The sequence below is a fragment of the Doryrhamphus excisus genome, chromosome 1, assembly GCF_030265055.1.
Source record: "Doryrhamphus excisus isolate RoL2022-K1 chromosome 1, RoL_Dexc_1.0, whole genome shotgun sequence".
Taxonomy (NCBI): domain Eukaryota; kingdom Metazoa; phylum Chordata; class Actinopteri; order Syngnathiformes; family Syngnathidae; genus Doryrhamphus; species Doryrhamphus excisus.
The window spans coordinates 11,218,472-11,238,295 of record NC_080466.1 but is presented as its reverse complement, the minus strand read 5'-3'; the positions used below and the strand labels follow the sequence as shown (position 1 = coordinate 11,238,295).

The 19,824-nt window shown below is 41.0% G+C and overlaps 1 protein-coding gene and 1 non-coding gene across 3 annotated transcripts; both read left to right on the top strand.

Annotated features, from left to right (window-relative positions):
- Positions 1–4,293: 4,293 nt before the first annotated feature.
- LOC131136460 (ribosomal protein S6 kinase beta-2-like) lies at positions 4,294–14,140 on the top strand. 2 transcript variants are annotated; one of them, XR_009131746.1, is made up of 16 exons: positions 4,294–4,499; positions 5,527–5,581; positions 5,666–5,703; positions 5,917–6,031; positions 6,631–6,699; positions 6,786–6,933; positions 8,039–8,096; positions 9,107–9,207; positions 9,411–9,501; positions 9,763–9,853; positions 10,426–10,533; positions 10,710–10,772; positions 11,601–11,678; positions 11,751–11,878; positions 12,026–12,138; positions 12,359–12,506. XR_009131746.1 is itself a non-coding variant. In XM_058083287.1 (16 exons), exons 2-16 carry the CDS (start codon positions 5,528–5,530, stop codon positions 12,534–12,536), a joined length of 1,413 nt encoding a protein of 470 aa, XP_057939270.1. In that variant the 5' UTR covers positions 4,295–4,499; position 5,527; the 3' UTR covers positions 12,537–14,140. The 2 variants fall into 2 exon arrangements, 1 of the variants encoding a protein (XP_057939270.1); XM_058083287.1 differs by having other exon boundaries at positions 4,295–4,499; positions 11,751–11,858; positions 12,359–14,140.
- A 3,289-nt stretch (positions 14,141–17,429) lies between these two features.
- On the top strand, positions 17,430–17,548 carry LOC131101496 (5S ribosomal RNA). The gene has a single exon (XR_009119209.1). It is a non-coding gene; the product is annotated as a 5S ribosomal RNA (ribosomal RNA).
- The last annotated feature ends 2,276 nt before the right edge of the window (positions 17,549–19,824 follow it).

Below are 19,824 nucleotides of genomic sequence, written 5' to 3'. Positions count from 1 at the left end.
TCTCCAAAGGAGTCAGTGCCTCACCAGCCATGTACCACAGCAACTTTTCAGGAACAATTACTACAACATTTGGTGTAAAAGGAGCTGAAGAAGATGTAAACAGATGCCTCAAAGTTTGCACACACCCTCAATAAGGATTTATTTCAAGAGACACATTTACATCTAAAAAAAATTTACTTTCTTTCAGCAAATAAAAAAAGTATTCAATAAATACATTTCCATAAATAGCATACATTACATACAGTAGACTTTACACAGCTGCTATAATATATGAACATACTTAGTGTGTATATAAGCATTGTTCACTGCATGGTTGCAAATCATCTGACGTTCTCCAGCTGCACTATTTCTGCTCAGGATTCTTCCCAATATTCACGTGACTCTGCTGTGATTCCTCCCTGCTTGTGTACTTTCTCTGTCTTTCGATACACTCCATCTTCCGGTTCTTGTCCTTATTTATCCTTGAAAAGAGGGAGAAAAAAACCTGGGTTAAGGCCAAGGTGCTAACACAAAACATCTGGAGGACTTGGTGTGATTTTCCCAGCGCCTCATGAAAAATCTCAAGCTGTTCAGATGCATTTTGTTGAAGCAAGCTGTTGAATGTGGAGTGAAGTGAACAGTATGTTGGGTGTATGTGCTTACCTTTCCCAGCACCTGAAAAAAGCCTTGGCCATCTTTCCCTCAGCGTTCATGCAGATCTTTTCAGTGGAGTTCCCTGCCGTGTTCATCGTGATGCTGAGAAAACACAGACAGATGAGCCAAGCTGTCACAGTTCAAATAAGAAGCAAATTCCCAACTTACATCAGTTCTGTTTTATCACATCCAGGTCGTTTTTCCAGCACTTGGAAATCAGACATATTCCCTCTGATGAATTTGATGGTATTGTGGCACAAACAACGTCCAGGGAAGTCATGAGCTGTGATCAAGATGAATTGGAAAGCATTAGGAAATAAATATTAACTTTTTTTAATCCTCTTCTAACTGCTAATCAGGGCTTCAACTCACCTTGATAAAGTTGGATGCAAAATCCAGCCATGACAAACAGCAGAATTTTCACCAACAAAGCCATCCTTCCGTTCTGATACCTTTCAAGAATGAGGAGGAAAAAGGAGTGAGGGGCTTCAGCCATCCTCCTCCTGCTTTATACTCAGCATTGAGTGGGTTTTCCCTCAATCCATGCTTTTTCCCGTCAAGACTAAGCTAAAACATGTACTGGAATTTCAACACTCCCCCACTGAGACACACATTGGAATGCAGCCCGCTAGAAGGCAAAGTGAAAGGGAAAATGACACATTTGACGAAGCGGGTGCCTCAAGGAATAGTTATTAGTTAGCAGGAAAACTAGTGAGTTTAGTCAGTGACACATTTTCCAGGCAAAGCCAACGAAAGTGATGACTAATTACTCAATAGTTTGCTCTCTCCATATTTCACACTTCTATGTGAAGTCTCCGTTTAACATATGGGTCCAAAAGTCAAACAAAGCAAGCAAAAAGTTATTATCTTTTCACCAATTTCCATCCATCCATTTCTGTCCTTACTAGGGTCGCCGGGGTATGCAAGTTGTAAGCTGTCTTTGGGCGAGAGGCGGGGTACACCCTGGACTGGTTGCCAGCCAATCACAGGGCACATATAGACAAACAACCATTCACACTCACATTCATACCTATGGAAACTTTGGAGTCACCAATTAACCTTGCATGTTTTTGAAATGTGGGAGGAAACCGAAGTACCTGGAGAAAACCCACATGCGCAGATGTTTAGTGGTGATTCAAACCCAGATCTTCCAGATCTCCTGACTATGTGGCCAACATGCCAACCATTAGGCTATTGTGTGGCAAACTGACTGATATTGACATCAGATTGTGTTATATACACGAGAGACCCAATGAAAATAAATGACAGTTTCCCCTCTTTATTCAATGTTTTTGCAATATATTTGGTAATGGCTTTGTGTACTTTCTTAATTGTGTCTGTTGTGTATAGAAAACGATCTGATGACAATTGAAGCCTGCTTGAGTGTCTCCATTTAGTGGCGTATATTTGTTTTTGGTTTAATTTTATTTCAGCAATGTGCCTCGAGCCAATGACAATGAAGCCAAGGGCCACACATACTCCGGGCACTTTGGACACCCCTGCTTCTAATAATAAAAACAATAATACATTTAATTTGTAAGTTTCTAAAAAAAAAAAAAAAAGGATACTAGACCTTACATCCATCCCTCCATCCATTTTCTATACAACATATCCTCATTAAGGTAGCAGGGAACACTGCACATGACACTGGTAAAACAATAAAAGCATAATAAAGATGTAAACAAGTCAGAGGGAGTAAGCAACTTCAAACGATGAGTTTTGAGTCTGGATATGAAGATGGGAAGTGAGTCAATATTTCGGATTTCAGATGGTGAAATTTTGTGGCTCTTCGTCAGTGTCCGATACATGTTGTCAGCTTTGAGAGCAGACCACAACTATTTGGCGAGATGGCTTACCGTCGTAAGCGAGCGATGGTGGTTGAGGGGACAGGGAAAGAGTAAAGCGTAAAGAGTAAGCAACCACACATGCCTCAACCTAAGGATTTTTTGGAGGTGCATGTCACGCAATGCTTGTTGCTTGCAGGGTGAGTGTGTGGTGTGTGCTGGCACCTCCGGGTTTCTCAGATATTGGCCCAAGGCTGCGCTGGCGAAACATACGGGTGTATACAGGGACCTTTTGGCATTTGTGTTGGTAACTCTCTGGGAGGGCACTGATGTGATAATACATTTAGTTTCCCTAATGTTTTTGGGATACACTGGCAAAGTCAAAAACAGTTGTGATCGACGGGTTGGCAAGCCCTTGTATAAAGTAATTCATTAATTTTCTACCGCTTATCCTCACGAGGGTCGCGAGGATGCTGGAGCCTATCCCAGCTGTCTTCAAGCGAGAGGCGGGGTATACTCTGGACTGGTCGCCAGCCAATCACAGGGCACATATAGACAAACAACCATTCACACTCACATTCATACCTATGGACAATTTGGAGTCGCCAATTAACCTAGCATGTTTTTGGAATGGGGGAGGAAACCGGAGTACCCGGAGAAAACCCACGCATATACACGGGGAGAACAAGCAAATGGGTGGAATTGAACTCAGGTTGCCTTGCTGTGTGGCCTGCGTGCTGTGCAGCCCTGTATAATGTAATGTTTCATGAATTCTAGTTTTCTAATTGAAAGTATGTTACAATGTACTTAATTTTTTGCATTTCTAATTTGGACTAATATAGTACTTGCTGAACTGAACACTTTTCATCGCAGCTCTGGGTGTTTCCTGAAGCAACCTGCACTTGTGCCAGCAACAGACGATGTTGCATCACTTCTGCCATAATTTAACAGTTTCTTGTCCATTACACATCGACTATAAATCCCAACGACGATTATAGTGACAAATTCAAATCGAGTATTGTAGTCTTTAGATATAATACAACAACAAATAAAGCATATTAATAATGTTGTAACTTAGTGTGTGTGTGTGTGTGTGTGCCTGTGTGTGTGTGTGGGGGGGGGGGGGGGGGGGGGGGCAAATTAATTGTTACAGTTAAAAACAGGTTTCAAGAATGAACCGGAAGGTTATTTAATCAAAATAAAACCACAAGGCACAGAAAAGACGATAGTGTAAATTGATTACCTCACTAATTAAAACCAGTACTATGATCAAAGACACAGATTTTAATAAAACACACACACACTAAAGGGGTAACATAAAAGGGGTAACACTACAAAATAAATCTAGTCCTAAAAGATAACAGCACCGCTTAATCATTTGGAATAAAAAATATTGCATACAATAGTAGTTGCGTTAAAGTGCCAAGTGATAAATGATAAAAGTCCAATAAAATTGTGGGTTTAAGTGACAGTGAAGCTATCAAAAAAAAAACCCAAACAGTTTATTACAAAAACGTTTCATATAATAAACTACAAATACAAATACCTTAGCCAGTGCAATAATTTTATATCAATGGCCTTTTCAGTGGCTTCATGACTTCAATGATTAAATTAATTACTTTAAATTTAAACTATTGATTGCAAAAGTGCAAGGGCAAACTCGTGTTCTTTTTAGGTCAACTTCTACCAGTCATCCAAAAGTGATTCGTTCGATCCCATTGCAATATCAACTTTTCATTCTCTATTCCCGTACTTCTTCTTTTCAAACATGCAGCTTTGGGACCCAACTGCCATTATTGAGGACGTAATACGTCTCTATACGCTACAGTCTACTGCACCTACGTGGGATTTACGATCCGCCAATAAAAAAAAAAGAGGCTGATGACGTAGATCGTTGACGTCAGCCACACCAGGAAGTCGACACGGCGGGCGCTGTAAGTGGCACAAAACCAACTGACGTTGATTTGACAGAAGAAGTCATACAATGACAAGCACAATAGTTTGCTTAAAAGGAGTTTTGATGATCAAATCAGCGCAATCCTGAGTGAACTGAGAAACCACCGCATCAAGGACTGTTGTCAGGTGAGGCGGAAGCTAATTTGAGGTTAGCATGTCTGTGTAGATTCTTATGTTGCGCTCAGCTATCTGTCAACAAAGCCATCAGCGTTAGTTCGTTAAGATGAACACTTAGTATACATTTATCTGAAGGAGATGGCGACTGAAAAAGCATTCACGTCATTTGGAAGGGGGAATTACGCCTGGTATTTTGTCTTGGTCGCTCACGTGTTTTGGTTGCCTTTCACTTCCAACTGTTGCCAACATGGACGTCATCAAAGAGCTCAAATACACCGTGTGTTTTCATAGAAACACTTGCCATGTCGTTGAAATACCCTTTATTCGAATTACCCCTTGTCTTGTGGGACTAATAAAGACATATCTTGTATTATACTGACTTAACCCCTTGAAATTCACGATTTGTAGATTAAAACACTCAAAAAAGAATACTAAACTAAATCCAAAGCCATTTGGAGTACAGCCATGGCCCTGGCCTCTTTTTAAAGCTAACAAGCTGTCTTTTTCCTCAAACGTAATACTAAGAGTATATATTCAAGTGCAATGACACTGAATATCAGTCTGAATACACTGAAAACTACTATTTTGTTAATGGGCCTATGTCTTTTTTTAGAATTGTGCCTTCAAAATAACTAGTTTGGACGTATGGACTCATAAACGCAATGGGGCCATAGCTTGAGTCCTCACCTATCCCATTTTAAATTTGCAAAAAGTCAGTCCAAACAAAACTCCATGGCTTCTTGACATGGTACTTTGTCATTCAAGACCAGTTTGTCAAGATTGTTTGTAAAGTATAGATGGAAAATACACTTCAAAGATGCAACATTGTTGCTGCGCAATCCACGTTTGCCTTTGCTTCATTATGCAGCAGTTCCTTTTATGTCAAAAGTCCACCCTTGAACCACCATATACAGTAATCTGTTTTTTATAACATTTAATTGTTTATTCCAGACTGTTAATAATAAATAAATGTACGTGAAACACTGGTGTTTTATGGTCAGTCAATGAACGCCTGACTACTAAGACTCTATTTCAGGATGGCGGGAGTATTCGACATTGACTTGGATACTGAAGACGTCACTGACACAGAGGTCTGTCTTTAATTTCTCAAAGAAACAAATATTACAAGCGTGAGTATGTTTAAATGACTGGGTTTGTTGTTCCCGTATCAATAGGATGAGGGTTGTGATGGCACCGTGACAGAGCCAGATGAGTGAGTCCCAATCCTTTGTCAGGATAGCAGATTGATACTAAACTGAATTAAACTCCATTGTTATTGCACAATGAGACATGATGACATTTGGAGACGCTACATGACTGTATTCCAGATATTATAATACCTGGAAATGTAATATGCATTACTGTTATGCATTTAAGCACAATGTCAATGGCTGTTACTCTTCCTTTACTTTTGTTCCTAATCCAGTGTACAGAAAGAGGAGGTGGTGCTGACCAGTGAATGTGTAAACAGAGACAGTGAGAGAGTCGGGCCTGATTGTTTTGAGCTTCTCACTGTGCTTGGAAAAGGTGCCTATGGCAAGGTAAGTGTTGGTGTGTCATTTTGAGTGAGTGGGCGGTAACATGCATTTGACATGTGCCAAGACTGATCAATTTTCTTCTCGATGCATCTGGTGTATAGTTTTGAAGCATTACTGCATCAATGAAGCATTAAATCCCAATGTACTCACTACTGACTGTTCGTCTGTCTTACAGCCAATTTCTTTTTGCTGTTTCGTGGCAATTTCTCATGCTTCGCAAATGTTTCCGACAGTGGTGGATGTTTCAAGAGGCCGTTGTGAAAATTCTCCTTCAAATGTACAATGAGATTGGTGTGCCACCATGAGAAACATGTACATGACAAGTCAGCAGCAACATGTTTTTTGGACTTTAACGAAAAAACACTGCTGATATCACTTCTACTCTAAACACACGAGCACACACTGTTGATGCTCCGTGTTGAATCGAAGTGCTGGCAAGGAATAGGGAATGCACTGCTTGTATTGGCGTGCCAATATCACAGACTTTAGATGTAGATCGATACAGTCGGAATGTTAATGGTAATTTGTTCGATACCCCATACAAAACACACTTTCTGTGTTACTGACGTGAAGGCAACACAATCTTTTTTTTTTTTTTTCAGGTTTTCCAGGTGAGGAAAGTTCAAGGTGCCTTGTCAGGAAAAATATTTGCCATGAAAGTGCTGAGAAAGGTACTTGTAATACTTACCATAACATTCTTGAAAACTGAGTTAATCCATATTTCTCCCAAACTTTCTGTCTCTGTCTGTGTTTTAAGGCTAAGATAGTGTGTAATGCTAAAGACACTGCCCATACACGTGCTGAAAGGGACATCCTGGAGACAGTGAGACACCCTTTCATTGTGGATCTCCTCTACGCCTTCCAGACTGGTGGAAAACTCTACCTTATTCTAGAGTACCTAAGTGGTAAGAGGCCGTGGGCCATATTTATGCCACATGACATGAAGATAAAACTGGAGTTTATTTTATTCTCATTATGACTTGCAGTGTAGATGAACTGGGAGAACAGAGGTGCAGGTTGTTGACAGTAAATTTCAAAGCATGTTTTAGCCAAAACATGAATACAGTTTCAGATCAGGTCAAGTTTGTAAATGAGAACTGGTGCTCCCAACATTTTACCAAGCAAAACAAAGGAACAAAATATACTATACCTATTTTGAATAAAAGTGAGCTCTTACAAGACTATTTTTCAATGATAAAAAATGAATCGATTAATTATTGTTAGAATTAAATCATTACAAAGAAAAACATTTTGAGGACTCAAAATTGAGTGACATCACAGAGAGCAGTATATGGAACCAGTGGTTCCCAATCTTTTTTTGCAGTGCCCCTCTTTTTGGAGATATAATTATTTATTTATTTTTCTGGAAAATACGATATATGGACAAGTTGAAAATATGTTTACATTAAACATACAAGAAGAAGAACAAAATGTACATAATGTCCATAATGTATACAAAATATGCATGCATTTATTCATGTTTATGTGACTCCCTTCCTGAGTACAAAGAGTAATGTATTGCATATTGTTATGCTGTTAACATAGGTTAACTTTTGGTTGTGGGGGCAGCAGCCTAAGCAGAGGTATCTGGGAGGCATCCTGACTAGATGCCTGCAGCCAAGGATTGGGCCACCAAGGTCCCCGCTTTCGGCTGCCACCCAACTCACTCTGCACCTGCCCTCTTTATCCCCTTCCATAGAGTGATTAGCTTATTGAAGGGGGGACCCATGTTGCCACTTTGGCCTGTGCCTGGCCCGGCTCCATAAGTGCAGGTCTGGCCATCAGACCGACAACAGGGCGAGGGAATGTCCATAAATGTTGCTCATCATCTTTTTGAGCTACACTTTGTCTGGTCCCTCACTAAGGGACTATTTGTCTTGGGTGGTCCTGCTATGCCATAAAAGCTCCTAACCACTTAATTTCAAGCATCATTAGGACATGCAAACTCCGTACTCAGACAGGAGTCCATAGAACTGGAGTGTTATCACTAACGTGTAGTTTTGTTTCCAGGAGGGGAACTTTTCATGCAATTAGAGAAGGAAGGCATCTTCATGGAGGACACAGCTTGGTAATGCCCTATTCTGTTGCAGAGAATGTGAAAGTTTTATTTTCCTTAATTCTAAATTCTGTGGACTGTGTAAAATATGACAACAAACAGAATGCAACTCAAGTTCATTTTCAGGCTCTGTCCACACGAATACGAATCTTTTCTAAAACGTACATCGCCCCTTTGCTGGTGTTCAAAACCTGTCCATCAACACTAGAAACACATTGACCGGATGTCACGTTGTCAGAAGTACATTGTTGTACATATTTGTTGTCATCTATTTATTCTCCACATTATTATTATGTATTATTATACGGGAGCCAACAACGACATTTCGTTGGCAATTTCACTGCTGTGTTATTGTGCAATGACAATAAAGGAAGTCTACAGAAGATATCTACAGTATGTTACAGTTACATTATCTTTAAATCAGCACACACTTGCATTGAGTTCAGGATACTTGAATGTACACCCTTGTGTTCACCCGTGCGCAAAATTTAACTAACATCCGTGAGTTAATAACTTGATGTTCTATTGTTAAATCAGGTTTAAAAACATAAGCTCTTGTGGCACATTTTTCAGACAAACCAATTCAGTTTTACCCGTCCACACATAAACAGTCAAAAATTTCCACATTTTTCCAAAAGCTGTGTGGATGAGAGGCCAAAATGCATCGAAAAGTACACCTTTTCAAAATATCTGTATTTGTGTGGAATAGCCTCAGTTTGTTTTCATAAGGTCAATGAATATGTGGTAGTAAAAATTAATTCATCTGAGTTATTTCATTTTCATTTATTGTTTTCTCCTTGGGAGATAAAAGGTCAGGTCCAGGTTGATTTTATCATTGTCATCAAGCTGCGATGCCTTTGAACATGTAGAGCGTAAACATCTGCAGCTGGATTTGACAGACTACAGGTCAAACTACACCATGGCATTTCTTATTTGCATATTAGACAGCGCCGTCACTTCAGGAATTGCATGCTTGCTTTTTAGTAATCATTTCTTTTGATTTTCAAAATTTGTATGGGCAGTTTCTACCTCGGAGAGATCACGCTGGCTCTTGGTCACCTCCACTCTCATGGGATTATTTACAGAGACCTCAAACCTGAGAACATCATGCTGAATCATCAAGGTAATGGAAAATGTGCTTCGGAATACATGTATACATTTTTTTGTAATCAGCAGATTTAACACTATTTTTGTAACACCTTTTGTGTTAAGTCTAACCTTGCTTTGTGAAAATATTGTTACGCACTTCAATCTCTGACATTGAATTTACATGATGAAACTTCAGTAGACTGTTGTGTAAATTCCAACTTGTCTTACTATTTAAAGGACACATCAAGCTAACTGACTTTGGGCTCTGCAAAGAGTCCATTCATGATGGAAGCGTTACACACACATTCTGTGGCACCATAGAGTACATGTGAGTAATGCACAAACCATCTACATAAAGAAAAATTGAAATATCACATGGTCATATCACAACATCTTTGAATGTGTCTTCTGAATGCCTTAAATTAGTATACTTCATTTAGGCCAGAAAATGCACAAAATGTGTTTCAGTATGAAGATTTTTTGATTAACAGGCCGTATTCAACCATGAATATTTCACATTATGTCAGTTTTTGGCGAGATCCTGGTAAATACTTTTTCTTTCACTGTTTCTCCTCACTCACTTCGGTAGGGCCCCTGAGATCCTGACGCGGTGTGGCCACAACAGAGTAGCAGACTGGTGGAGCCTTGGATGCCTGATGTACGACATGATGACTGGATCGGTAAGATGAAAGGGGAACATGCCTCCAACTGCAATGGCAGAGGGCAGATTGCTACTGAATGATTACAAGCTCAGGTCCCTATACTGTATATTTGGTATAGTTGCTTGCAAATCACTGTCATTGGATTAACAAAACAGCGAAAGAATTTACACGCTACTAGCGTCACACTCGCAACACAGACAAGCCAACTCGCCAGGTCAAGACTCGACTGTCAACCTGCAAGTAGAGAACCCATCGCTGAACAGAGGGGGAGGTGTTACAGCCAAACAACTGTTGGCTGGCAGAGGCCCCACTCCATTGTATCCTAACCACTGTTGATTTGCAAAGACTGGACTCAGACTGGAGCTGTCCTATCTAGTCAGACTAGAATTTGTCCAACCTAGTAATTGAGCATGAATTGATGCCTATTCGGATGGCAGGTGAAACATCTTCTACTAGAACCTGAGCAGTCCAGTTGCGATTGATTCAATACCCTGAGAAGAATTGGTAGCATCTTCCTATAGTAGCCATGTTGATTTACACAATAAGCTTTGATGTTAGGCACTTAACACTTTTCTTACCCTCCTCCACAGCCTCCATTCACAGCAGAAAACCGGAAAAAAACCATTGATAAGATCTTGAAATGTAAACTCAATCTTCCTCCGTATCTGACCATTGATGCCAAGGACCTCATCAAAAAGGTCTGGAAACACACCCAAACTTCGTCTTTTCTTATTCTGTTATGAGTTATGTTTCTAAGTGTTTTGCAAATAGCAGAATATTCATTCAAGTGTGTGCAACAGGGTTGATTAAAAAAGGAAAGCACAATTTATTGAAATATCCTATCCTTGTCTGCTCAATATTCTTCTGCCATCAGTTGCTGAAGAAGAATCCAGCCCAAAGACTTGGCTCCAGCAAAGCAGACTACGGTGATATCCAAGTAACTGTTATTTTCATTCATACTAGAGTATTTGCTCATTGTCATTACAGAATTATTTGTTTCTCACTGCATTGCATTGATCATAACTGACAGTCACTACTCGGCTATCTACCTGCACCCGCAAGACAGCCAGCACTCTTTTGAGGACAGAAATGTACTTATTCTGGACAGACAAGACAGATTGTTGAAAGGGGAGGGAGGGGAGGCCATCTTCGTCAAGGTTGGGGTTTCCACCCAAGAAAACTGTTGTTGGTTGGCAGAGGCCTCACTCCACCACAAAGGCTGAAGCCATTCTTGGCTCGAATGTGTTGCTACTGTAGAGGAAAAATACTCGAAACCTGCACCATCTCCTCAGAATGGAGCTGTCCTGTCTAGTCTTTGAGCATGAACTGATGAAGCCTGCTCAGATGAGTCGCAACGTCTTCTCAGACAACCTGAACAGTCCAGTTGCGATCTAGTCTAGGTTATAAGTTAATTTGTACTTGATAGAGTGAAATATGTATTGAATTTCCTACCACCCAGTAATAATTCTGACCCCCTTCAGAAGGCTTAGAAGTGATGTGGTTACATAAGACTCTTTGGCCTCATCTGTGTTTGGAGGCAGGGAATATGATTGATGTGACCCCAACATCATACCTACTGCTAAGGGAACATGAAGACTTCACTGAGTTGAGAGGTCGATTAAACAGGCCAATGTTTCAGCTTGATTACGTTTCTTACAGCAATGTAACCAAATAAAACTAGTGGGGTATCTTGAATAAAAAGTAGTAGTTTAGAGCATTATGAGACTGTGTTTGATGTTGTTTTCTACTTGGTGGTTGTCTTCAGAAACATCCATTCTTCAAACAAATTAAGTGGGATGACCTTTTGAACAAGAGTGTGGAGCCACCGTACAAGCCACAGTTGGTAAAACATAATTTGTTCCCTGGCTCCTGACTTCTCCAAAGGTCCACAGAGCTTGTTTCTTTATCCATGTAGCTGTCAGATGAAGATGTGAGCCAGTTTGACACCAGGTTCACAAGGCAGACACCAGTGGACAGTCCTGACGATACCGCCCTCAACCAGAGTGCAGCGCTCACCTTTGCTGTGAGTGTCCTTACACCATGGTAGTGCAGTGCTATTCATATCTACTATAGCCACACTCGTTAAATAATTACTTGCCTGAAATAACTCGAGTATTGAAACAGAGATGGGGAAGCAGCATAATAACATGTTCTTGTGACTGAGGGAATTTTGTCCTTGACCTCCATCAGGGCTTCACTTATGTGGCTCCTTCAGTCCTCGACAGCTTAAAAGAAGGTTTCTCCTTTGAGCCCCGATTGAGGCCTGTTCGCCGACACAACAGTTGCCCACGCACACCTGTCAGGTAACACACACACCATAAACTGAAATTTGCATGTACTGATAGAATAATGTTTAGTGTCAATGCATCTGCATTGTTTTGTGATATTTTTTCATTGTGCTCAAATTAATTATAAAATCTCGTCTTGTTCTCGTGACTAGAATAGACAACTGTCAACTAAGAGTTTTTTTCATTTTGGTTACTGAGTTTTGTTTTGTTCCGTTGTCGTTTTTTTTCTTTTTAGTCCCTCAACATTTTCCTCTGCTGGGCCCTTTAAGTCAAACATTGATGGAGAGCCAGGACTCTATTCTCCCACATCCGACTCAGAAAGTCCATCTCCTGTGCCTTTGGAGAATGGATCTGCTAGTCAGCCTATCAGTACTCCTGCCAGGAACAAGAAGGAAGAGGGACACCACAGATAAGGGCCTGCACTTCCAGACCTGATCAGGTTGCTCCTTTCTATCGTGCTTGGAGTAGTATTGTCTGTTTGGCTTTACATCATGTACTGGCACAAGGGCTTTACTTCACAGATCAAAAATAGGTTATCTGCCTTGAAATATCGAAAGCATTTATTAAGTCATTTGATGTGTGTGAGACTGTGGACTTAATGAATGTAAAGCGCTTTGAGTGTCTGGACAGTAAATCCCATTATTATTAGAATTGGTAGGAAATACTATTTATGGGTACATGGGAGTTTTTTTCTTAGTATTGGAAAAATTGAGGTAATTAACAATTTTGAGTTGTCATATTTTTGACGGTGTGATAGAAGTAATGTGGATGTAGCTAATACCGACATTGGGGATGAGGATGGAGCATGTGACATTGTTTCCACGCAGTTATTTCTGGCTACAGAACCTGATGATTTGGGGTGGAACTGTACCTTATGCAAATTTATTAGGCATCACATGACTCCCAATGGCAATGTTGTATAATGTCATTCAAGTATTAAGTATTACCTCACTTACAAATCATATAACAATGAAGGGGAATTGTAATGCAAAACACCCAGACACATACAATAGGGATGTCCCGTTACGTTTTGACTTTGGATATGATGCCAATATTGCAGCTTTGAATATCGTCCGATTCCGATATCATCAATGATATTTTATTTAGTAGTGTGGAGTATTAGAAAAGGACAACTCAAACATGCTTTTATGACATGTGAGAATCGGCTTGGATCAAGTGATATTACTCAAAAGACAGCAACAGTAGTTATGAGGACAAACTCACCCATTGACTCCTTGATGCAATGCTATGTAATGTGCATTACACGTTTGCACTCAACTGTAACATCTTTTTACTGCGACAAGGCTGGCATTACTCCTGCTCTTTGCTACTGTGTTAGCAAACACTTGCGTGTGTGTGTGTGTGTGATCACATGCGCTCTGTTCGGTCGCTGCTGGATAGACATGCTGGGCGGAGTTTGCAATCCACTGCTTGCATCGGAGTGCCGCGATCGTAGATTGGAGATGCAGGCCGCTATAATCCTTTTGTATTTTGTTGATATCTGCCCGATACCCAATGTCATTATTAGAACAGGACATCCCGAGTTTAAAGTCACTGAAGACATACACAACAACCTGGGACCTGTTATATGAGGTATAGTATTTGCAATGCATGACCTTTTTTCCCCTCTCATAAATGTCAACGTATTTGTTACAGTGTTATAAAATATCTGAATATGATAATTGTATTCAGTTCTATTTTATTTGTACAGTACCGTAAAACGGGGTTATAAGGGACAGCAGGGCAATAAGGGACAATTTACGGGAAAATGTTTTTTGAACGATTTGTTCAAGAATATATGCTTCCTGTTTAACATGAAAAGGCAGAATTACATTTAAAACATTTTCCTGAAAATTGTCCCTTATTACCCCGTTTTACGGTATGCATTGAGTTTTAAGAATTATAAAGGTGCTGTTAGTCTGAGTAATTAATGAAAAATATGGAGATTTAGTGGATGAAATGTTTTGGGATTGCTTTTTGTCTTTGTCATCACTGAATTAAAAAAATGTTGCTACCATGTGTTCGACTCAAGAGTTTCGTTGTGAATTTTCCAAATATAGAAAGTTGCCGTTGAGACATCAATAAGGTTATTTGCTTAATGAATTGTGGAAAATGTTATCAAATTGTGTAAAAGTCTGATCCTGCTGGTGAGATTCAATGGATAAGCCTCCATTTTGGCAGTCAAATTAATTCATTCAGCAGGGCAAAACTCTTTAATGCATTTGACTTGATGCTCTCCAGCTCGCTTTACTAAAGGACGGCAGTGACAAGTATCTTGCTGCTCATGCATGGCCCCACCCGTCAGTATAAGAGGAATGTACTACAGTGCGTCCTGTGTCACATTTCTGTGTATTTTGTGGTGGGATCAGCAAGAATTAGTGTCACAGGGATAGTTTTTGGCCAGCGTTGCCTTCAAAAAGGATTTTTTCAGAACATTCTGTGTCTTACGGCCATACTAGCCTGAGAACCCCCGATTTTGGAAGCTAAGCAGGGGCAGGCCTAGTTAGCACTTGGATGGGAGACCGCTTGGAAACACCAGGTGCTGTAAGCTTTCTGCTCTCCCCTGATGGCAGAGGGCGCTTTTCCCCACTTGTTGGGAAAAGCAATCCTTTTTGTGGGAGTCGTTTTTGGCCAGTGTTGCCTTCAAAGAGGATTGGATTAGATATACCTTCATTCGTTCATGCTGAGTGGGCCCTTGCGAAAGACCACACTGAACCGTCCGGGGAAAAACTTCATTTTCTCTACAGTGACAGAAATAATATAATGTATTACGAAACAACAACATTAATACAAGTACGGGCTAAAGTATGTCATAGCAACATGTATAAAATATATGTATTGTTGTCATATATGAGCTTTTACATACATTAAAAACGACAGTTCAAGAACATTTACAGACTAAAACAATGTTCATAAACTATTATCCATACTTAAATGGAATCAAAACAACTACAGACATGGAACCATCCTTGTTTGTTCACTTTAAAATAGTTTAATTTAAGAGATGATATCTACTTATACTCTTACATGAATAACTATAACATTGTACTTACAAAAAACTTAACTCTAAGGAGCTATGTTTGTAATTGTTATATTTGTCCAAATTACTGTCGCTCATGCATATAATAGGTATACTACGTGTAATAAGTGGACTGCGTCGGTCGTCGTAAATAGCTAACAATAGCGGAAGTGGCACCGCCACACCACAAACCCGCTTTTTAAACAGAACAGTTCAAAAACAAAATATTTTTTAAGTAATTGTGCTGTTTTAATTTTGCTATAGTTTACCTTGTTTTTGTCCGTCTCCTCACTCGCTCGGAAAAAGCAATTGTGCTGTTTTACATGAAGTTCAGGATGGATGGAGGACAGAAGCGGCCACAGCGCTACTTCTGGACAAAGGTATATTGCATTCATAGGGGGATTTCGCTATAATTGGAAATACAGTGAAGAAAATAAGTATTTGAACACCCTGCTATTTTGCTATTTCTCCCACTTAGAAATCATGGAGGGGTCTGAAATTTTCATCGTAGGTGCATGTCCACTGTGAGAGAGATAAACTAAAAAGAAAAATCCAGAAATCACAATGCATGATTTTTTTAACAATTTATTTGTGTGATACAGCTGCAAATAAGTATTTGAACACCTGAGAAAATGAATGTTAATATTTGGTACAGTAGCCTTTGTTTGCTATTACAGAGGTCAAACGTTTCCTGTAGTTTTTCACCAGGTTTGCACACACTGCAGGAGGGATCTTGGCCCACTCCTCCACACAGATCTTCTCTAGATCAGTCAGGTTTCTGGGCTGTCGCTGAGAAACACGGAGTTTGAGCTCCCTCCAAAGATTTTCGATTGGGTTCAGGTCTGGAGACTGGCTGGGCCATGCTAGAACCTTGATATGCTTCTTACGGAGCCACTCCTTGGTTTTCCTGGCTGTGTGCTTCGGGTCGTTGTCGTGTTGGAAGACCCAGCCACGACCCATCTTCAATGCTCTGACAGAGGGAAGGAGGTTGTTCCCCAAAATCTCACAATACACGGCCCCAGTCATCCTCTCTTTAATGCAGTGCACTCGTCCTGTCCCATGTGCAGAAAAACACCCCCAAAGCATGATGCTACCACCCCCATGCTTCACAGTAGGGATGGTGTTCTTCGGATTGTACTCTTCATTCTTCTTCCTCCAAACACGCTTATTGGAATTATGACCAAAAAGTTCTATTTTGGTCTCATCTGACCATAAAACTTTCTCCCATGACTCCTCTGTATCATCCAAATGGTCATATGCAAACTTAAGACGGGCCTTGACATGTGCTGGTTTAAGCAGGGGAACCTTTCGTGCCATGCATGATTTCACATCATGACGTCTTAGTGTATTACCTACAGTAACCTTGGAAACGGTGGTCCCAGCTCTTTTCAGGTCATTGACCAAGTCCTGTCGTGTAGTTCTGGGCTGATTCCTCACCTTTCTTAGAATCATTGAGACCCCACAAGGTGATATCTTGCATGGGGCTCCACTCCGATTGAGATTGACCGTCATGTTTAGCTTCTTCCATTTTCTAATGATAGCTCCAACAGTGGACCTTTTTTCACCAAGCTGCTTGGTAATTGCTCCGTAGCCCTTTCCAGCCTTGTGGAGGTGTACAATTTTGTCTCTGGTGTCTTTGGACAGCTCTTTGGTCTTCGCCATGTTACAAGTTAAAGTCTTACTGATTGTATGGGGTGGACAGGTGTCTTTATGCAGCTAACGACCTCAAACAGGTGCATCTGATTCAGGATGATACATGGAGTGCAGGTGGACTTCTAATGGGCAGACTAACAGGTCTTTCAGGGTCAGAATTCTAGATGATACACAGGTGTTCAAATACTTATTTGCAGCTGTATCACACAAATAAATTGTTAAAAAATCATGCATTGTGATTTCTGGATTTTTCTTTTTAGTTTATCTCTCTCACAGTGGACATGCACCTACGATGAAAATTTCAGACCCCTCCATGATTTCTAAGTGGGAGAAATAGCAAAATAGCAGGGTGTTCAAATACTTATTTTCTTCACTGTAAATAAGGAATGTTTTAGGTCAGTGATTCCCAAAGTGTGGGCAGCGGCCCCCTCGTGGGCCGTGGTGGTACTGTAGGTGGGCCAGGCGAGGTAATTGAAAATATGTTCATTTTTACAAATATTATTTGTAAATTTATTTTTATTGTAAAATATCAGAGTGCGCTGTTTGCCACTATTTGGAAATCAACAATTATTTTTGCGGGTGTCAAGTTTGGCCTGCTTCGCCTTCAAAAAGGATATTTTCATGTGACCTAACAGCTTACGGCCATACTACCCTGAAAACGCCCGATCTCGTCCGATCTCGGAAGCTAAGCAGGGGCGGGCCTGGTTAGTACTTGGATGGGAGACCGCCTGGGAATACCAGGTGCTGTAAGCTTTTTATGGTTTCTGCTCTTGCCTGACAGCAGAGGGTGCTGTTTGACACTTATTGGAAAAAACAATCCTTTTTGCGGGAGTCTAAGTTGGCCTGCGTCGCCTTCAAAAAGGATATTTTCAGGTGACCTCGCAGCTTACGGCAATACTACCCTGAAAACGCCCACTCACTTTGGTGATTGAGCACAGGTGTGAGTGTGTGCAAGCAGAGGGAGACCTTGTGTGTCTACTCCCTGTCTAGCAATCCTTTTTTTCTGACAATTCTGAACTAAAACTAAAATCTAAAAGTATAATCTGTACAATCCCCCGCCCCACCACCGCCAGCTGTGGGTGGGGAGGGGTCAAATGATGCCGGGGCCTCTAAGAAAGGACTTGGAGACTGGAGATGGAGTGGACTGAAAAGAAAAGCGCGGATGAGACAACAAAGGCAGACAAGTATGAAAGACAACTAACAGTGGCAGTGGAAGTAGTTGGACAGGAAAAACTAACAATGATAGAAATATGCAAGAAAATGGAGGGCGCAGTGTCATCCACCAATACGCGGATGACACATCCTGACACTGAAGGACAGCGAAGACATGCGCAACGCAATGAGATGCGTGGAGAAATACGTGAGGGCAGCGGGCGCAAAAATTAATATGGATAAGTCAGAGATTTTATATATCGGCAACGTTGAAGGACCAAAATGCGACCTCCCGTTCAAGAAGGCACAAGACAGCATAAAAATCATCGGCATATACATAGGCGAAAACGAAAAACAAGCCACCAACCTGACATGGACGGGAACCCTAAAGAAGAGAAAAGAAACCCTAAACAGATGGAGAACATGAAAACTGACCCTAAAAGGAAAGGTGGTTATCATAAACTCGCTGATATGTCCAAACTGGTATATGCCCTGGGAGTGTATATATGCCCAGTGGGCGGCGGCCAAAGCAGAGAGAGCCATGTGCGACTTCCTGTGGGAGGGGAAAGGTGTACGCATTGCACAAAATAGTACAATATAAAGAGGGTGGACTAAAACTGGTGGACTTACAGACCAAAAAAATGGCCATCAGAATTAGGATGGTGAAAAAATATCTACAGGGGGAAACGAACCTCGAGTGGAAACCCTTCTTTCGAGAGGCCCTCTTCAAACATGGGCGGTGTGGGCAATATAGCCTACTGATGGACCTGAGCTGAAAGCTGCACAGGGCACCCCCGCCTTCTTTAAAGAAGTAATGGAGGCCAGGGGTAGGCTCGTGCATGACTTTGTGTATATAAATTAAGGATCGACCGATTCATCAACTGGCCGATATTTGCGTTCTTTACTTGAATCGGTATCGGCCGATACACACGTGGTTTCGTCCATGTATTTTTCCGCCGCATCATTTACAGGGACTATGCATATGAGGTCATACCGGGCTTCCTGAGGGAGCAAGCCATTATTGACAGTGTACACGAATACAATGACGAAACCCCCAAAAGAACAATCAAAATGGAGTACAATAAAATAAAGATGGCCATCCCAAAAGAATGGAAAGGACACATAAACAGCCAAGAAGTAGGTAAGGAGACGAGCTACCCGGAATTATGTTAAAAACAAAAGAAAAAGAAATCAACATAAAAACATGCACAACGAAAACAATCTACTGGGCCCTCGCGAGCAAGGTTTTTAAAAGGCCAGCAGCCGAGCTCCTCTGGCCAAAAATATTCAGTCATGTTCAATGGTAAAATGCAAATATGATCAAAAACACGCTCGGTATGCCATCTGGCTGAGATGGAACCTTGCAAAGTTCGAAAAAAAGAAGATACCCGTATGGACATACTTTGAAGCTAATGTAAAGAAGGACGTGTCATTATGCCAGGCCTTCCGACCAAGAAAGCTTCGAGAACTCTTTCATAGAGGGGAGCAGCCTAATATCGATAGCAGACAATACCAAAATAGTCTTCAATTTAGGATAGAGAAAGAGGGAGAGAGAGGGGAAAAAAAGGTGCTTTAATTTTTATGTTTTTTTCTCTTGCCTGACAGCAGAGGGCGCTGTTTGCCACTTATTGGAAAAAACAATCCTTTTTGCCGGAAAAGTTTGGCCAGCGTCGCCTTCAAAAAGGAACTTTTCATTTGACCCAGTGGCTTATGGAGTGTGCCCGTTCACCCCCTCACCCCCCAAATCTGTGGCTGGTGGGGGGGCACTTTCTGTTTCAACCAAGGAGCACAAGTCAAGCTGGTAGCCATGGAGCCATCAGACAAGGCTGTTGCCTATCACAGGCAATTAGCTGTGGCAGTGAAGGTCATGGGTGAGG